The 18,420-nt window shown below is 33.8% G+C and overlaps 2 protein-coding genes across 6 annotated transcripts; both read right to left on the bottom strand.

The window, feature by feature from the left end:
- Window positions 1-441: 441 nt before the first annotated feature.
- LOC145613422 (putative alpha-amylase 2) lies at window positions 442-6,609 on the bottom strand. Of its 5 annotated transcripts, none has more exons than XM_081668525.1 (13): window positions 6,530-6,609; window positions 6,175-6,266; window positions 5,899-5,983; window positions 5,191-5,228; window positions 4,611-4,737; window positions 4,284-4,510; window positions 3,385-3,530; window positions 3,185-3,297; window positions 2,417-2,505; window positions 2,071-2,193; window positions 1,610-1,645; window positions 1,103-1,201; window positions 442-1,012 (listed from the first exon to the last, which is right to left on the bottom strand). In XM_081668525.1, exons 2-13 carry the CDS (start codon window positions 6,193-6,195, stop codon window positions 815-817), a joined length of 1,302 nt encoding a protein of 433 aa, XP_081524651.1. In that variant the 5' UTR covers window positions 6,196-6,266; window positions 6,530-6,609; the 3' UTR covers window positions 442-814. The 5 variants fall into 5 exon arrangements, with proteins under 5 accessions (XP_081524651.1, XP_081524653.1, XP_081524650.1 ...); XM_081668527.1 differs by having other exon boundaries at window positions 5,899-5,932; XM_081668524.1 differs by having other exon boundaries at window positions 6,356-6,603.
- Window positions 6,610-8,350: 1,741 nt separating this feature from the next.
- Window positions 8,351-17,946, bottom strand: LOC145613492 (putative alpha-amylase 2). Its single transcript, XM_081668608.1, has 13 exons — window positions 17,663-17,946; window positions 17,248-17,333; window positions 17,051-17,129; window positions 14,412-14,449; window positions 13,795-13,921; window positions 13,464-13,690; window positions 12,631-12,776; window positions 12,420-12,532; window positions 10,707-10,795; window positions 10,332-10,454; window positions 9,397-9,432; window positions 8,875-8,973; window positions 8,351-8,788 (listed from the first exon to the last, which is right to left on the bottom strand). Exons 2-13 carry the CDS (start codon window positions 17,260-17,262, stop codon window positions 8,591-8,593), a joined length of 1,290 nt encoding a protein of 429 aa, XP_081524734.1. The 5' UTR covers window positions 17,263-17,333; window positions 17,663-17,946; the 3' UTR covers window positions 8,351-8,590.
- Between the last annotated feature and the right edge of the window lie 474 nt (window positions 17,947-18,420).

Below are 18,420 nucleotides of genomic sequence, written 5' to 3'. Positions count from 1 at the left end.
AGCACGCAGCATGCATGGTTAGTTTTCAGCTGGCACCTTTATCAGATATGTTTATTTAAAAGATTTCTCTTGTTAAATCACTGCAACCTTTTTTGGGATTAAGAAAAGCTTTAATAATGTCATTAATAATAATTAAGATACAAAGACATTAATTAGATTAACAACATATCTTATTTCACATAAGATATTGTCGGTAAAGCAATGGTCTAACTACAGTACACGCCAGAAGTCCCTCAAAATTATTTGCCTAGTAAGCTGTCATATGTTTTTAGTTAATGATAACTCTAACAATCTTCCAGCGAAAATATAACTATGTCCGTCCTTTATTACTTGCTTCATTTTCGATCCGTTTTTAGGGTGTCTTATTATGATGACATTTGTTAACGATTATCACAAGTATAAAGTATTACAACAACTATCATATTCACGACTTCATGCATACATACTACTATACTAGTGTATGTATTTAATTTATCCACTAGTTGGGAATGAGGAACATTAGATCGTCAAGTACTTTACAAAGTAAATTCATACATTCAAATTTGTCAAATCACTAGTTTAAATTATACATACATGGAAAGTTGTAAAACATGACCATACCCTTAGCTTAACATACATAGCTTAACATACATACAGAGTACATAATATTAGGTTATGGAAAATAAAGGAAAATTATTTTCATAATAACTCTAACTGATATTGACTTAATAATATTGTAGAAAAAAAATGTAGGTGCGAGTAAGATTGATTACTTGGAATACTTTGAAAACAAGATGATGATCATAAGTTCATAATATTCGGGTTGATGATCCAATTAGTTTTCCTTGAGCCAAACAGCATATCTATGACCACAAGTTGCAAGTTTCCATTCCCTGCCTGCCGGGCACCATGATCCGTCTCCAATCTTCATGCTTAGCTTCTCCCCTATGATTGCAGAGTAGAGATTAGGTTGAGCTTCAAGTATCCTGATAGAAGACCTACTGTGAATATCATTCTGCTTTCGGATGTTAATCTGTACAAGTAAAATTTGAAGAATTCCACTTAGTTACATTTTCCACAAATATATTGCTATTCAAAATGGCTAAGAAGATTAGCATCATACCAGATTTACAATTTTGTCATGGATGGATGTACCCCAATCATAGAAGTGGTCATAGAACACAGTTGGTATCCCTGGATGTGTTAGGATGTATGCATAACCCTGGGACAGATTCGCAAAACCATACAGTATATATGAGCAAATCTCCACAAATTATTGTAACCAAAATTCTCAATAATTACAAGGAAGTGGCCGACTCAATAAAGCAATTAATCAGAATCTGGCTACACTAGTAGAAAGCACCAAGTTGAGAAAGTGGGAGCAGGACAATATGAATAAGAAAAGGCTAATACAGTGTTCTGTTTCAGTTTGGGATAAATTGCATTCTTAGGATTACGTGGATACTGAATATACGAGTCTTAAACCAATTTGAATTTTTCTGAATCAATATTTTTGGCGTTTAAAAACAAAATATGTTACAAGGAAGAAATATCAGACCAGATCCAGTGGCAATCTATAAAGTGTTGGCATGGAATGTTTTTACTAGAATTGATATAAGAAAACTGATACCTCCATAATGTGATTTGCTGGGAAGGGCCAATGAGCCTGCAGAAAGAGATTTATCCCGTAAGTAGCACGATAGCTGAGTAAGTATTACTTTGTATAGAGGGAAGTAGAGAGCAATATAGTTTTGTTGAAAGAATGATAATTGACATAGTTTTAGCCGATAATCAAAGTCTACGCAAATGGGTTTCTTATGTGAAAAGATAATTCCTAATACTAGGAAAGCAGGAATGGTAACATCTAAGTTAAAGTGCATAACTAGACTAGAGTTTCTGCTTGAAGTAAGCATAGCCAATAGATTCATGCCATACAATTTTTTTTGTTACTTGGCATGTCGTTCAGTGATTATCTATGGTCCAATTTACATCATGCAGGAAAATGTTCAGAAATATTCATTAGCAACAAGCATGCCCTACCATTGATGCATAAAATATGACTTATTGTTGCATCAATACAAAGAGATATACCTGCGTTGAGCCAGTATCATGATTATCAAGAAATGTAACAGCCCTTGAAGGCCACCAACCCATTACACCAGGTGGCTTCCCCTGCGAATCTCGAAGACGCCAGTATTCTCCCTTAACAGCTTCCTAATATTCAAGGCAAAAGTAGGATTTAGCTTTTTATTCCTGAAAAATATCCTCAACAACATTAAATATATGCAACTGATTGATTTCTAAACTTTATTTCAAGAATTATGATAGCAACATAATTTAAATTAGAGTAAAATGTAAAGTTTTCCATCATAAAGAGAAATGCTTATTTATTCAGCATTCCGTATATACAAATATACAGGAGTAACCTTGACAATACCTGCAAAATTCCTTTTGTTGTGAAGTCAAATGCAGTTGCAAGTTGTCCTGTAGCATCAATCCAATTGATAATCCGTTGTCTATGACTGTCTGTGGAAATAAGAAAATAGAGATGCTAAAATGATCCTTCATCAAGACAATGTTTATGAAGCTCACCAATTTCAGAATCATAATAAATATTTGATGATCTAGTTGGGAAACTATGAGGAAAATTAAAGGCAATCAACTGAAATTGAAGTTCTGTTCTCCCCTGTGCAACTAATGTAATGGATCCAAATTCAGAGCCTCCACTTTTGGTGTACACTAGAAGGGGGAAGGGTGCAGGGGCAGAAGTGCAGGCCAAGCATTCCAAGTCTCCAACAGAAACAAGGTACCTTTGGTTGTATTCCTACAGTGCAAATTAATCTTCTCTTCTAATTGGAAGCTGCAGTCCTAAAAACTAATCCTACCTACATGGGTTAAGGTTTTGTTGGTTGTTTCCATTTCATTTGCATCTTATTACTATATGTGTCATCTAACTCATAACTTTCTCCTACTACAGCTAACAATTTTTTTTAGTCCAGCTACTTTTGTTGAAGAACCTATCTTTTCTTTACTCATTCAAAATAGCCCACATAATCTTCCAAGTATAAAAGATAAAACAGCATTCGTATAATAGTATGGATGATTAAATAACTTTTTTTTTTTTTGAAATATGGATGATTAAATAACTAAAACCCTAGTACTTCAACAAATAAGAGAATTTGTTTTGTTGAAATTTAACATATACCTTGGTTGTAGGCCAAACGACCAGTATGATAATTACAAGAATCCCAATATTCTCCAACACAGAATACTGGTTTTACACCTTCAATATATTCCTTCACATAACATGCTGCATAACTAACCAAGAATTGAAACGTTATGCCCATTTCATGCACAAAATTCAAACTTGATTAACAAATGTGTAATTCGAAGATGACAGATTACCCTCTTGCAAAATCAAACCGGAAATCTTGGAAACCGACCTTGTTCCGCAGCCACCTCAGCCATTCTGTAATATCTTTTCTCACGAAGGATTGTGTATGATCAATGTTAGGAACACCATTAAAGTTGTCACCAGTACTTCGATTTCCCTGAATCAAATATGTAAAACAGGGGTTTGACATATCAGCATATCAGAATTCAAAAACAAATTAATATCGACTTAATTAGCCCAAAATTTTAACATTGATCAGCATTAATTTAACATGTTTGACATATTTGGTTTTATTATGAGCAAATCAGCCAAAACCCCTATATTAGAATATCTTGGCACAGATTGGTTGGCTTGTCATGTCATCTATTGATGCAAAATTTGAAAAAAACAATGGCTTTAATTTGCGATCCATTCAATCCTTCATAACAGCAGAGGTTTCACCTTATTTTCCACACAATCGATCTATTTTTTCATATAGGACCAAGTCTTACAGAATAAATTTTCTTTCATTAGCAATTCATGCATTTATCTGTTTTCAAACTGAGTTCAGTAGCAAGAGACCATAAAATCTCTAGATTTCAATTGATATCCATTGAATTTTCCTCTTCTTATATGAAAATGAGATGCATACTGGGGTCTAGGCCCTCTGTTGCTATTAATCTCTTCCATTCCACAAAATTTTTGTTTCCGAAGGCCATGAAAAGGTCTAAACAATTAAGGCTTTCTTAATTCTTAACCAAGCACTTCAAGAAGAGAAACAAGCATGATATAAAATGTAAATATTATGCAGCAGAAACACTGTTCTCAAAGTGTGCAAAACAAATAAATAATTTCAAGGTTTCATAGCAAATCCACTAAAGAAATAGCTATCAACACTGAACGTACTGCAGTGGTCTTAGGCATATCATACCAGTCCACCAGTACATGATGTAACAGCATGTTCATCCCATGATAACGAAATTCCATCATAACGGTTGTACATCCCTCCATGGCCTTTGGTAGTCCCAACACGATGATTTATTACTATGTCAGCCATGGGTCTGACTTTGTTCTGCTTCATTTTATATAGTAAAGCTTTCAGCAGATGCTCAGAACCATAAGCAGAATTAAGTGAATATAGATTCTGTGGAAGATAACCTACAAATAAAGTAAACCGTAAAGATGAATACACAAGGAATCATAAATTGGTACATGATATATACTGATACCACTGAGGGGCAGTCTCTCTTCCTCTCACCTTCAGGGGACAAGGATTGAGATACAGGTGGCAACCATACGGATGTGAACCCTGATTTGGCAATATCAGGCATCCTTTTCTCTAAGTTTCTCCACCAGTCATATTTGTGAGACTCCCAATTAAAAGCCTGTTAACCATATAAGATATATAGCAAAAAATAAAAGAGAAGAAATAAAATGCTTAATGATTGTCAAACTCCATAAGCATCAAATGGGAATGGACCAACTACTTTAAGGGTTTATTTAGCTTTAGAAAGATGGGACATGTAAATCGGCCAATTGAATACTCTCTCCAGACAAATTTAAGTTTCACTTGAAGGAGGGTTTTTCAAATAAGTGCGACTTTAGTAGCCTAATGCAAAAATGTACAATGAATGACAAAGTTTACACTTTCCTAATCAATTTCCTATAGTAAATATGAGTTGGTGCTCTAGTCATTTTTGAGAAATATTCAGATTACTATAAGACGTGTACCTATGTTAAGTGATACATATTTGTGAACAAGGGAGTATAATGTAAAAAGAAAACAAGCAGAAAGCATCTTTCTTCTATGAAATTACAAGAGAATTTATGGAATGTACCTGAAATAGGACTTCTCTTCCCCTTTTGATAGCTGCAACTGCAAAGGATCCATTATGACTTTGCTCAGAACAAACACAACGAACTGAACTTTATAGAATGGAAATTTCTTATAAAATCATAACTATTAGCAAGACAAATATCTGTAACTTATGGTGACATTCATAAAACGATTACATTAAAAGCTAAAATGCTCCGTGTGAACACTATGTAATAGCTTTCATCAAATTACAATCACCTTTTTTCAAGTGAAAGATTTACAAATTTTGGTCTTCCGAAGAAAACAATAAAATCATGGAAAAATGTTTCATGTAGTTACAAATCAGAATGTTTTGATCCTTAATAAAAATAAAAAAAAAGCTTTATAATTTGCATGTTATCATTATTTATTTTGCAATCTAAAACATGTACTATGTCCCTCAATTGAAATCAATCATAACTAAATCTTTTAAACATCAAGAATTCGTATTCATTCTGAACTGAAAAGAAATGAAAAAGATGAGTTCCACTTAAGGGACATGTAGTATTAGTTCTAATGCTTGCTCAAATAAATACAACCAAAAACAAGAGATTTCAAATTGCCACGCCAAAAGATATTGTTTCACACTATCCTGGAGGAATATTGCATTCTATTGCACGCAATGTAATCATCAAAGCTTGCAACCTGCAGCTGATTTAGAAAGAAGAGAATTTTTTTTTTTAGCCTTTACCTATATCAGTCTGCTGAACATTCTCATCAATGCCCTGCACATAGTATTTACCTATATCAGTCTGCTGAACATTATCATCAATGCCCTGCACATTAGAAGGTATAAAGAAAACATAAGAGAAGCTTAACTTGAGCTTGAAGACAAACCAACATGTTCAGAAAAAAATATAACACTCCCCGGCAACCCGGCATTGGGGAGGGAATCTTCAAAAATCAAAAAACCAACGCCGTTGGGGAGGGAAGCACTGAAGATATTAGAGTACAGGATGAGACATACATGTATGTAAATATAACCCATGCCGAGTCAGCAAATCAGTGCCGAAATCTGGTGTTCCTTACAGAATCAGGCCAATTGCTCAACTAGTAATCCTATAAGAAAAGATATACAAAAAGTTAATAGGGGTACTGAGAATGACCCTAATAAGCTCATCAATCAAATGAAATTCAGTAAGACAAACATATGATACGAGATCCCCCAAATTAAAGTTGCTTAGAACAGATTCATGCTAAGCCCCATCAAACAGATAGTATCTATAAACCTCCACCAAACTTGAAATTTGATAGCAGAAAGCAGGAGAGCTCAGAGTCCGACTTTGATTTCGATTAAAAGATATGTATGTTACAACACTTACAAGCTCTCAACTCGTAGACATCCTCAGGTTATATCAGCAGAGACTTATCTTGCAATTTAAGCCTTTAGTGATTATATTCTGAAATAACAAAATAAAAGCCTTATACTCAAAATGGATGATGTATTGATGTCGACTGCATGAACTAAGAATCTATCTCTTGTTGTCATCCACTATTATCAGTTTTACTCAATGCCAAATAAATTAACACTAACCTGTTACTTCAAGGAAATAAATCTAACAGCAAAATAATGAATAAATAATTATAACCCAATGCAAAATTCAAGCAAAGGTGACCAAACAAACCCAGAAAAATGCTGCACTCTTCAGCCCTATTACCTTTAAATCTTGGACCGTTCAAACTATACATAGAAATTACACCCTCAATTCACATAAAGAAGCAGAATCACCAGCCGAAAACAAAAATATATAATATATTCAAATAAATGATTGATTGCAATTTTGGAATAAATTCAAGAAATGGGCAATTACTTCTCAAAGAGGAATTTCATCGAACAGCTGGTGGGCAATGATGAGAGTTGAAATTCGCTTACTTTTGCTCAAATTGCTTCCCATTTCAACAATATTCACATCACATTCATAGTTAATGGGGTTTGATGATCATGGAATTTTGATTTGATTGAAAAATAAAAATTCGAAATTGATTGATGGAAGACATTTGTTGGTGTGAATTTGGACGGCTTTAATTTAGGATTCCTTATAATTCTGGCGCGTAAAAAGAAAAGTTTTTTTTGTTTAAGGTTTCTGCAAATGCGCCAAAGTAACTTCCTTTTTTATGTAGTGCCTTTGAGTCAACTGTGACGAATCACAAAATCGATAACGACATTAACGGTCAAGTATTAGAGTAATGAGTATTAGAGAAGAGGTGTAAATATACATTGCTCTTACCTCGTATCCTAAGGTCTAGGATCAAATTTTATAGGACTCATTTGAGGGATTTCTTTATCTCCCCCCTCAAATAAGCCACTTCTTCTTGCCCAAAAAAAAAAGTTATTACTCGTGAATAGTGATTCACTATTACATTGTGGGCCACTACTTTTGGGGGTGATAATAAGGGGTGATTAATACGTAGTAAATAATATGGTCATTCGCATTATATTGACTAGCTATTACTTTTTTTTTTTTTTTCTTTCTTAAGAATTGTCAGATTGGTTGTGTGGTTGGAGATTAGATAAGGTCACTTCGAAAGGTAATATTGGATCAACATTTACATTATTATAATCAATTTGGATCGATAAATACATGATTCGAGAGGAACCAAGTCGCTTATCAATTTGAGTAGGAGTTGGTTTAGATTCTGGTCATGTATGGTCAAGTCAATTTGAGATTCGATCTTGTTTCAAATTCACTAAAATTTGTTTGTAAATTTCTCCTTCATGGTATAAAAACTTTTAATTGATACATTGTAAGGTTTTTGCATTTCATTACAGTAGGTAGTTTAGTTTCATTGTAGAGTTCCCACCAAAGCGTATGATGATTCTTTACATATGTCTTCAAAGTTACCGGATTATCGACTATGTATATTGAACTAACTATTAGCATGTGTAAGCAGAGCAATAGCATATGACCCAAAAACAACAATAAGTTACTTCCCTTCCCTTTACTCCCACTCTATCCCTCTCGACTACTTTCTATTTCTGTCGTGAAACCACCATTCGCTTCCTTATCGCCACCCACTTATAGCCTCCCACAACTTTGTCAGCAAGTCATCTCATCCAACACAACCTCTCTCTACCTTGTTTTCTCCCTCTTTGGGTAAAAGGAGTGATAAAAAGGATAAAAATTGGGAAAAAAACGAATACCTGAAATAATTTAGCAAATTGCATAAAAGTTGAATTTTAAGAATCAATTTTTCTATATACAGAGTATAAATGAACATTAAGTTTTAATAAAAGGTAAATGAGCAACATATCATTATATTACTCTTATTCATTTTGTTCTACCCACTTGCTTACTTGTCATATGGTTAATTTGAGTAAGCTTAAAGTTGGGATTGATTTAAGAGGGTGTTCAAAACGTCAAATATTCACGTTGATTACCCAGTTAGTTTTCCTTGTGCCACACAGCATATCTATGACCAGATGTCGCCAGTATCCACTCCTTGCCTTCTGGACACCATGAATCGTCTCCAATTTTCATGCTTATCTTATCCCCTATGATTGCAGAGTAGAGATTTGGTTGAGCTTCAAGTATCCTAATAGAAGACCTGCTATGAATATCTTGTTGCTTTCGAATGCTAATCTGTACAAGCAGGTTCATAAGGTTACACGTGAATAAATAATTTCCTCAAACACGATGTTCAAAACGACTTAAAAGTAGCATCATACCAGCTGCACAATTTGGTCATGGTAAGAGGTGTCCCAGTCATAAAAATGGTCATAGAACACAGAAGGTATCCCCGGATGTGTGAGGATATATGCATAGCCCTGTAGAAAATTACAAGGTGTTAAATAAATACATAAATTCCATAATGATATATCTCAAAATATTAAAATGGCAGTCCTCAATGAAGTATCTTAATCGGAATCAGTAGCTGAATAGCACCATATGGTGAGAAAATGTAGGCAAGACAAGATGAAAATGAAACGCATAATACAGAATTCTGTTTTGGTTTAAGATAATTAACATGCATAAGTTTTATGCATCTATGCATCAACACAAGGCATACTATTCAAAGTCTAAATCCATTACGCCTTTTGCTTGATCCAAAATTTGAAGTGGTGAATGTTCAAATGGGCAGCCCAAATTTTGATACAAGGGGAAAAAATCAGACCAGACTCTATGGCAATCCAAAAAGTATTAGCTGCATTTGCAGGACTAGAAAGAGATAAAGAAAATAAGACGGATACCTCCATAATATGATCTTCTGGAAAGGGCCAGTGAGCCTGCAGCAGGAAATTTATCCAATGAATGCAAAGGGGGAATACAAAATAGTTCGAGTAGATTTTCTTTTTGACAACCAAAATAGTCTAAACTGTTAGCTGATTACTGAAGACATCTCTACAAAAGAGTAAATATTTTGTACTTCATTAACAGAAGCTTTATCAGAAAGCACAGAGAAAAAACATAATGAATAGGGTTTGGTCATAAAGGCACCAGCAAATTGATATATAACAGTAAGAGAGGTCAGCTGCATTCCAATATTTAAATTCGTGTTTTAAAGGACTCTAACCCAAAAATTCCTAGTATGCTCCTCTGATAAATAATTGCTGAAACTAATGCACAAATTAGCTTGTTGCAGCCCCAGCTATATAAAAGGGAGCACATGTTCATTCATAAATATTTTCCAAATTACTAGAATACAAGACACATATATTCAACCTCTTTACTAAGGCTTACTCCATTTTGTAATCTTCTCTCTATCTGCCCCCTCCCCCCCTTCTCCCCTTAATTAGCTTCCCATAGGCACAACTACTTAATAGTCAAAGTTGCAACTATCTTTGTTTCCAAAAAGAAACACTGTTCAGAATAATTGCTTGTGTACTCTTAGTTCCCAACATATACCGAGTATTATAAATGGAAAAGAAAATTGAGCAAAAACTGCTGGACTTAAATAGACTATAAATTCAACTTAAGTAAACATTGAAGATATAATATGTTCAAATAAATATTCTTCATAATCATATGAATCTTATTTTCTGGCATGTCCTTCACAAATTATTCTATCAATGGTCCTACTTCAAGTAGGACTTTTTCCAGATATATCTATAAGCAAAAAGCATGACTTACCTTTCAGACTTGCATAAACATTTGACTTATTGTTACATCACTATAAATGGAGTACCTGCGTTGAGCCAGTGTCATGGTTATCAAGAAATGTAACAGCCCTTGAAGGCCACAAACCCAATACACCAGATGGCTTCCCCTGGGAATCTCGAAGGCGGGTGTATTCTCCCTTAACAGCTTCCTATTATTCAAAATAAATAGGATTCAGCTTTCTTAACAGCATCAAAGTACACAAAGGAAATTGTTTAACAAGGCGGAAATAAGATGTAATGATCTAAATGATGGTATGATTTTGTCAACTTACTATGATAGCAGGCAAGATAAATGACAAACTAGATTTTGATGTTTAGGTCTTCCCTCAGAAAGAAACATGCATAGCTGTTCAGCATTAAGGAAATACAAAAATAAAGATAACAAAAGACTTTGTCAACACCTGCAAAATTCCTTTTGTCGTGAAGTCAAATGCAGCGGCAAGTTGTCCTGTAGCATCAATCCAATTGATGATCCGTTGTCTATGACTGTCTGTAGAAACATAGATGCTGATATAATCCTCAAGGAAATGTAGCATGAAGCTATTTAGAATAATAGTGACTACTTGAAGATCTATTTGGCAACTCAAACCCTCAAAGGAACAAATTTGTACATGCCAAGTGACACTAAACTAAAATGAAAGATATGCTCTCCCCCAAGAAACTAATAGTAAATTCTATCTGTAGTTGTGTCACTAATTGTTGCAGAATTTGGCAAACAAGAAACTCCAGCTAGGATTTCGAACTCAGAAGCTTTTAAGCTTCCCCTATTTCATCTTCATGTGTGATGTGTCTGATTGTTCTGAAATGTTATCCTATGTGGGAAATCATCTAACATGCCTAGTTCTTATCTACTTAAGATTCAGTATGCTGCACATATTGACCATTAATATCAAGAAAATGTCAACGCAGTACATCTATGACATAAAAGGGGTAGAAGCCAACCAAACATGTCAACTTCTGTTCTACTTCTATATCAATATCTATATGTCTTGCTAGAGCTGAAGATGATTCAAGCTATATTCAATATAAAGTTATAAATTACTACGTATAACATGATTAATGTAAGGCATTAATTAATCAAGACAACTCATTAGTTCTTTTGTAAGGCATTCCAGTAGGCATAAGCAAGCAGTTAGAACTGTTAGCTGAATCTTGGAAGGACACTCTTCCCATAAAAACTATTTTTGGCAGTGAGGCAAGTAGATGTGACTAATTTAACACATAGTATATGCATTTGTCTTCAATCTCTTTCTTATCACTAGAAGGTTCAATTCCCAATACTTTGTAGAAGCTTCCATTAGGAAGACAACAATCAGGGTAACACTTCTTTCATTTTCCTCAGTCTTCAGAATACCTATTTGTAAGTCAAAAACTTTTATGTTTCGGCAATTGACTGGGTTTCTGAATTACCTGAATGAATTTCACTGCTAATCGGTAGCTTCTGTCCTATGAGATGATCCTACCTACATGATTTAAGGCTTTGTTGGTTGTTTCCCTTTCATTTGTATCTTAAGACTCATATGTCTTCTCACTTGCAACTTCCACTTACTACAGCTACAAACCCTTTTTTTTTTTTGTTCATAGTTCCATCTATTTTTGTCGTGGAACTAAATATTTTTTTTTTCCTTTCACTATTTTTAAATACAGTCCACAAAATCTTCCCAATGTTATAGATAAATAACTTTTTTATTTTTTTTTTTTTTTTTTTTTTTTTTTTTAAAAAAAAAAAAAACAAAAATCACATAATAATGTAGTCACAGTATTAAATGATTATAATGCTAAAGCTCTTCTAATAGTCTTGCAAATCTATAATATAATTGTAGAGTCAATTCACCACAATCCCCCAAATCCCCAATCCTCAAATTCTATTGATCACACTTTTTTATCTTTTTTTTTTTTTTTTTTTTTTTAAAAAAAAAAAAAAAACACCAATAACTACCCTACCCCCATCCCATTATTTTTTAATTTTATTTTTTTGTTATTTTTTTCAAGGGAAACCAATAACAACCAACATTTCACTTTAGGTAATTTTCTTTCACGTATAATGTATCCCGTGCAAAGCACGGGTATGCTCTAGTAAGAGTTAATTAATTAGAGATTCAACATATATGTACCTTGGTTGTAGGCCAAATGACCATTATGGTAATTACAAGAATCCCAATATTCTCCAACACAGAACACTGGTTTTGCACCTTCAATGTACTCCTTCACATATTTTGCTGCATAACTAAGAAATCAGCCAAAATTAGAAAATGTGTGCTAATTTCGTGGATATAAAATAAAACTTGACTGATAAACGTGTACAGTTCCAAGATGACTAGTTACCCTCTTGCAAAATCAAAGCGGAAATCTTGGAAGCCAACCTTGTTTCGCAGCCACCTCAGCCATTCTGTAATATCTTTTCTTACAAAGGGCTGTGTATGATCAATGTTTGGAACACCATCAAAATTGTCACCAGTACTTTGATTGCCCTGAAATTAAACATGTAAAACCAGTGTTTAATGTAACAGCATATCATAATTCAACATCAAAAGAACTGTGGCATATTTTAGACCAAAAATTTAACAGTATGTTTAACTTTCTTTTCTTTTCATTAAGAGTAAACCAGCCCAAGAGCTATATATATTAGAACATTTTGGCAAAGATTGGTTCATCCTTTATTATATTCATTAATACATGATTTGGAGAAACAATAGCTTAGGCCATGATCAATTCTTCTATCCAGCATATAAGCAGGTCAAGTTAACCGTAACTACACCATTGCTTATGGAATAAAAACTCTATCATTAACAATTCATGTGTTTTCAAGCCGACCCCACTAGCAAGAGACCTTCATTTTAGTTACAAACTCCAGTCAAAATTCATCAACTTTTCCTCTGTTGTTTTTATTAGCTTGGGATGCATACTGGAGGGTTGTCGTGATTCTTAAAAAGGGGAAAGCTTGTTGATGGTAAAAGTATTGAAAGTAGGATATTTCTTTTCTAATTCAACGATGAGGTCTAACTATGAAAGCTCTCTTAAATCTTAACCAAGCAACATGCACTATATAAAATGCAAATTTTCATCCAGCAGAACAACTGTTCTTAAACTGTGCAACACAAAGGAGTACTAGATTTCATAGCAAATCAACAGGAGTGATTGACTTCAGGATAATTTACCAATCCACCAGTACATGATGTAACAGCATGTTCATCCCATGGTAATGAAATTCCATCATAGCGGTTGTACATTCCCCCATGGCCCTTGGTAGTCCCAACACGATGATTGATTACTATGTCAGCCATGGATCTGACTTTGTACTGCTCCATTTTCTGTAGTAAAGCTTTCAGTAGGTGCTCAGAACCATATGCAGAATTTAGTGAATAGAGATTCTGTGGAAGGTAACCTACAGATAGAAGAATAATTGCAGATGGATAAACAAGCAATCAAACAACATAAATACATAAAAATATTTTATATTTAGTGATGGCCAATTTCATTTCTTCTCACCTTCAGGAGACAAAGATTGAGATGCAGGTGGCAACCATACAGATGTGAACCCAGATTTAGCTATATCAGGCATCTTTTCCTCTAAGTTCCTCCACCAGTCTAATTTGTGAGACTCCCAATTGAAAGCCTGTCAGCCATATAATAAATCAACAACAACAAAAAATGATTATCAACATCCATAAGCATCGAATGCATAATAGACCAATTACTTAAAAGGTTTTCTGACATGGGGATTGGCCATTTGCTCTTATGAGTACTTTCTCTAGTCAAAGATAAGAACGGGTCATGGGAATTGGCCAGTTGCTCTTTTGAGTGCTTCCTCTAGTCATCAAAATGAGAAATTTCCAAATAACTGTGACTTTCTAATCTTTGAAGCTTGAAATTAGCATGACATTAGCAAACCAATGTTGACAATCAGATGTTCTTTACTAGAATAGACAAACATAAGGGTGCTCTAGTCAATTTTTGAGAAAATTTGTAATCAGTTTAAGATATGTACAACTAGCTGCCTACCTTAAGCTATACATAATTGTGACCAAGGGAGTACAATGTAGAAATGGAAAGAAGCAGATTACATTTTCCTCTTGTAAAATACCAAGAGAAAATATTGAAAGTACCTGAAGAAGAATTTCTCTTCCTTTTCTGATTGCTGCACCTGCAAAATGAATAAATGTGACGTAGTTCAGAACCAACACCATATAACTTGGAAGAATGTAGGTTGTTGTTCAACTCATAACTATAGCAAGATGCATTGCAGTAACTATTCGAATATTCGTCACAAACTCACAATAACATCACTAGTGTTTCGTTGCTGCTAGTTCATAGAAGGGTTTAATCTAGTATAAAAATGCTAAATATGAAAATGACAACTGAGCTTCCATCAGCTTTGACAAGCAACTTTCTCAGCTTGCAAAAGTTATTTCTTCGTGGATAATGAGATCAAGGGACTACTTTTTGTTAATTAAAATGATATAGTGCTCATAAAAGGATGATTGGATGAATCAAATTTCTAAGAGTATGTAGTAGATGAAATTTCTAGGAAGGACCTCATGTCCTCATACAAATAACTCTGTAGACATCAAACCCTTTTATCAATAATTAGTTGTCAAATTAATGTAAATAAGGAGATAATGCCCAAAAAAAAAAAAAGAAAAAAAGGTGATGATATCTTCAAGCTCTGAGAGAATATATGATAAATATATTATTCTCTAACTTAGGACTCCCTACATAAAGAGGGTTGTTTCTAGGGTTTAAGAGGCTTAGAAAGAATAAGTCACAATAACCTATTGCCTCCCTAATACCAAACATTGTAGATATAATCGGAATAAGTGAATAAGTCCCCAATAAATCAAGCCCTTGAAGAGAGGAATCAGGATATCAACAAGAGTTGTAAGACTTGTAACCAAAAAAATCATGAATAAAAATATTGTTCCCGTTATTTTCTTGACTCTTTATTTGTACATTGTAGGTTTGAATTTTTATGGTTTACAAATTGGCACAATTGGTGGGATAAATTTTTCTCTTCATCTCCGCTTTCCAGATTTCAAAATTCGTAGAATCTATGGAACATGTCAAACTTGCTTTCAAATTCTATAATTTAATTTCAAAACCAAGTTGCATTCAATGTCAAATCTCGATGCGATGTGGAAATTGTCTAAATTTTGTCAATTTTAAGGTGTCAAATTTAGGTAAAGAAAGAGATACTATAAAAGATAAAAACTTTAAGATCTTGGAGGATATATGGTGATTATATTATTTCTAATCTAGGATTCTCTTTATAAAGAGGTTGTTTGTAAGGTTTTACGAGGGTTAGATGAAATAAGTCACGAAGATCCATCTCCTCCCTGCTACCAAAGTCAGTAAGACCCGGAATATCACCCCTTTGGAGGAGAAGCTCAAAGGAATATTATAGAAAAACTTTTTAAAAAAATAGCCCAACTAGCTTTTCTATACACTACTACAACTTGCTCTCAATCACAATATTTAGCATGTACACTCAATTTATACCCTATAAGCTATTCCCATTTATTGTACTACCTCCGTTACTTTTTAGTTGCAACAAAGGAATTTTTTATATCTCACAAAAAATGCCCCTTTGTTGCAACTGAAAAGTAACGGAGGTAGTATATAGAATCTCTGTAAAAATCATTTTCACCGTCGTGACTTTATTTTACCATTATGCCTCATTCATAACTTGCCAGATTCTGTATACCAATGGTGCCATAGGCCCATAGTAACTGTCATAACCTTCCTTCTGAATTAGGTTTTCTTGTAGCTTTTTTCCGCAATCCATATACCAGAAATAGACTTCCCAAAAAATTCAGAACCAGCCAGCTCTATATTGCTTTAATACATTTGTTACTGAATATAAAATCATTAGAGAGATATTCATGAGATGCACATGCACTCCCATAACTGATACAATTATCATCAGCACACAATCCAATTCTATGCAATTTCTCCCTATTTTGTAACTATTCAAAATACTAAGCCATATCCATCACTCCAATAGACATAGTTACTATCAGGTACAATAACTTTATTATACACTTTTTCAATGAGGTATTATGAGAAGTATTCCACTATTCCAGGTATGCATTATGGTAGACTGCCAACTTATTTCACAGTAAGGTAAGTCTAACTCCAAGGCTTCAATATTAACTTGGCAGTACACATTTTTTTTCCAACTAAATTACCCAAATTCTTAGCATCTGCTTTCAATCTCCACTAAAAACTCCTGCAAATGTCATTAATCTGCTGCATCAATCTGAGGTAATATTTGTGCACATTAGCTATGTATGCTAATCAACACAACATTAGTCAGATGTGATCTCCAGGACTTATATTGGATGAAGTTATAAGTCAAATTTCTCAATCATTGATCAAATAATACCGCATAGTCAGCAATATATCAATATTACTTCGTAACCCAGATCATAAACTATCTCCTACATACAGAAACAATCACAACAAAAGAAGCCTGATTCTATTTTGGAGTCTACTAAAAAGAATTAAAAACGATAAGTTTCGTCTAAGGGTGATGGTATCTAGTTTTGGTGCTTAGCAAGTGGTACACTTGTACAGCCAGGAAAAGCAAATTTCCTAGTGCCATATCAAACAATATTGTTTTACACTGTCCTGGAAAAAAATTACATTCTAACTCGAGCAATGTAACCATCACTACTCGCAGCGTGCAGGTGATTTTAAACTGGAAATAATATATAATAATCATAATAAAGACAATCAGTGTTCATACCAATATCAGTCTGCTCAATATTTTCATCAGGGTCCTGCAAATTACCAATATCAGTCTGCTCAATATTTTCATCAGATTCCTGCAAATTGGAAAGAATAAGAAATATAAAATGACAGATTGACAGGCACTGAATGTAGCAATACTCGATACTCGATATTACAAAGGACAGGAAAAAAAGAATACAGGATGAGACATACTTGTATACAACTCATGCTGTATTAACAAATAAGACCCAAAATTTCGGGTTGCTTAACGAAACAGGCGAACCTGTTAACCAGCAATCCTGTAAGCAGTCATCCAAAAAGATAATGAATTTCACATAAAAATGGACAACAAAAAGCAGCAAAAAATCTACTTATAGCAGTTTAAGTACAGGGAAAAAAAAAGTTGAATTTGATTCAAGATATTAAGTATGTTATACTTTCAAGTTGCAGGCATCCTAAAGTTACATGAGCAGAGACAAATGTAGCAATTCACCCCTTTTAGTATGTATTAAGTTAAATAATGCAGAAAATCTGATCATATAATTCAAGCATTGATGATTTAATAAAAATGCATATCACTAATCATATAATTCAAGCATTGATAATTTAATAAAAATATCAATGTTACCTAATTCGACAGTAAGAAAAAGGGTACACAATTTGCAATAAACTCAAGAAATGGGCATTTTACTCAAAGAGGTATTTCATCGAACAGTTGGTGGACAACAGAATTCATATTCACAATTTTGATAAAAATAAGAGGAATTGGGTTTGGTGATGTTGAAATTTGATAGTGAAATTAAGGATTTGGATTAAAGTTGATTGATTAGAAAGTAGTGAATCGTAGAGACATTTGTTTGTTCGTTGTTGTGGGGCGTTAAGATGACTTGGGTGTTGCCTGGAAATAAGAATTCCCATTATTCTGGCAGCGTCGGAGATAGGATTTATTTTTTCGATGGAATCCGCAACTGCGCCAAAATCAATGATTGTACCTTGTATGTATTTCTGTAATCTGTACATATGGAGTATTTTACAATGGATCTTGCTAATGAGCGCCCGAAGCGTTGGATAAGAAATAATTACTCATATATTGGTTGAAAGAATATTAAGTTAGAAATGCATGACAAAATCGCGGGTCATTCGGTGTAATTAATGTTAGTATTACTCTAATATTTCCACTTTTTAGTTCTCTTATCTAAAGTTTTGGGGCGCTCATTAACTTCTGCCTTTTACAATATGCATACAGTGGTCAATTCCGATCAGAATCCAAATCCGAAGTACTTAGAGAAAACCTGACTTAACTCGACCTCGATTCAATTTGATCTATTTATTATAATTTGTAATGACGTTATATTTGCACACTATTAGAGATTTTTTTTAGCACAA

This window comes from Chenopodium album, chromosome 25, assembly GCF_948465745.1.
Source record: "Chenopodium album chromosome 25, dcCheAlbu1.1, whole genome shotgun sequence".
NCBI classification, from domain to species: Eukaryota; Viridiplantae; Streptophyta; class Magnoliopsida; order Caryophyllales; family Amaranthaceae; genus Chenopodium; species Chenopodium album.
This window is presented reverse-complemented; position numbering and strand designations above follow the sequence as displayed.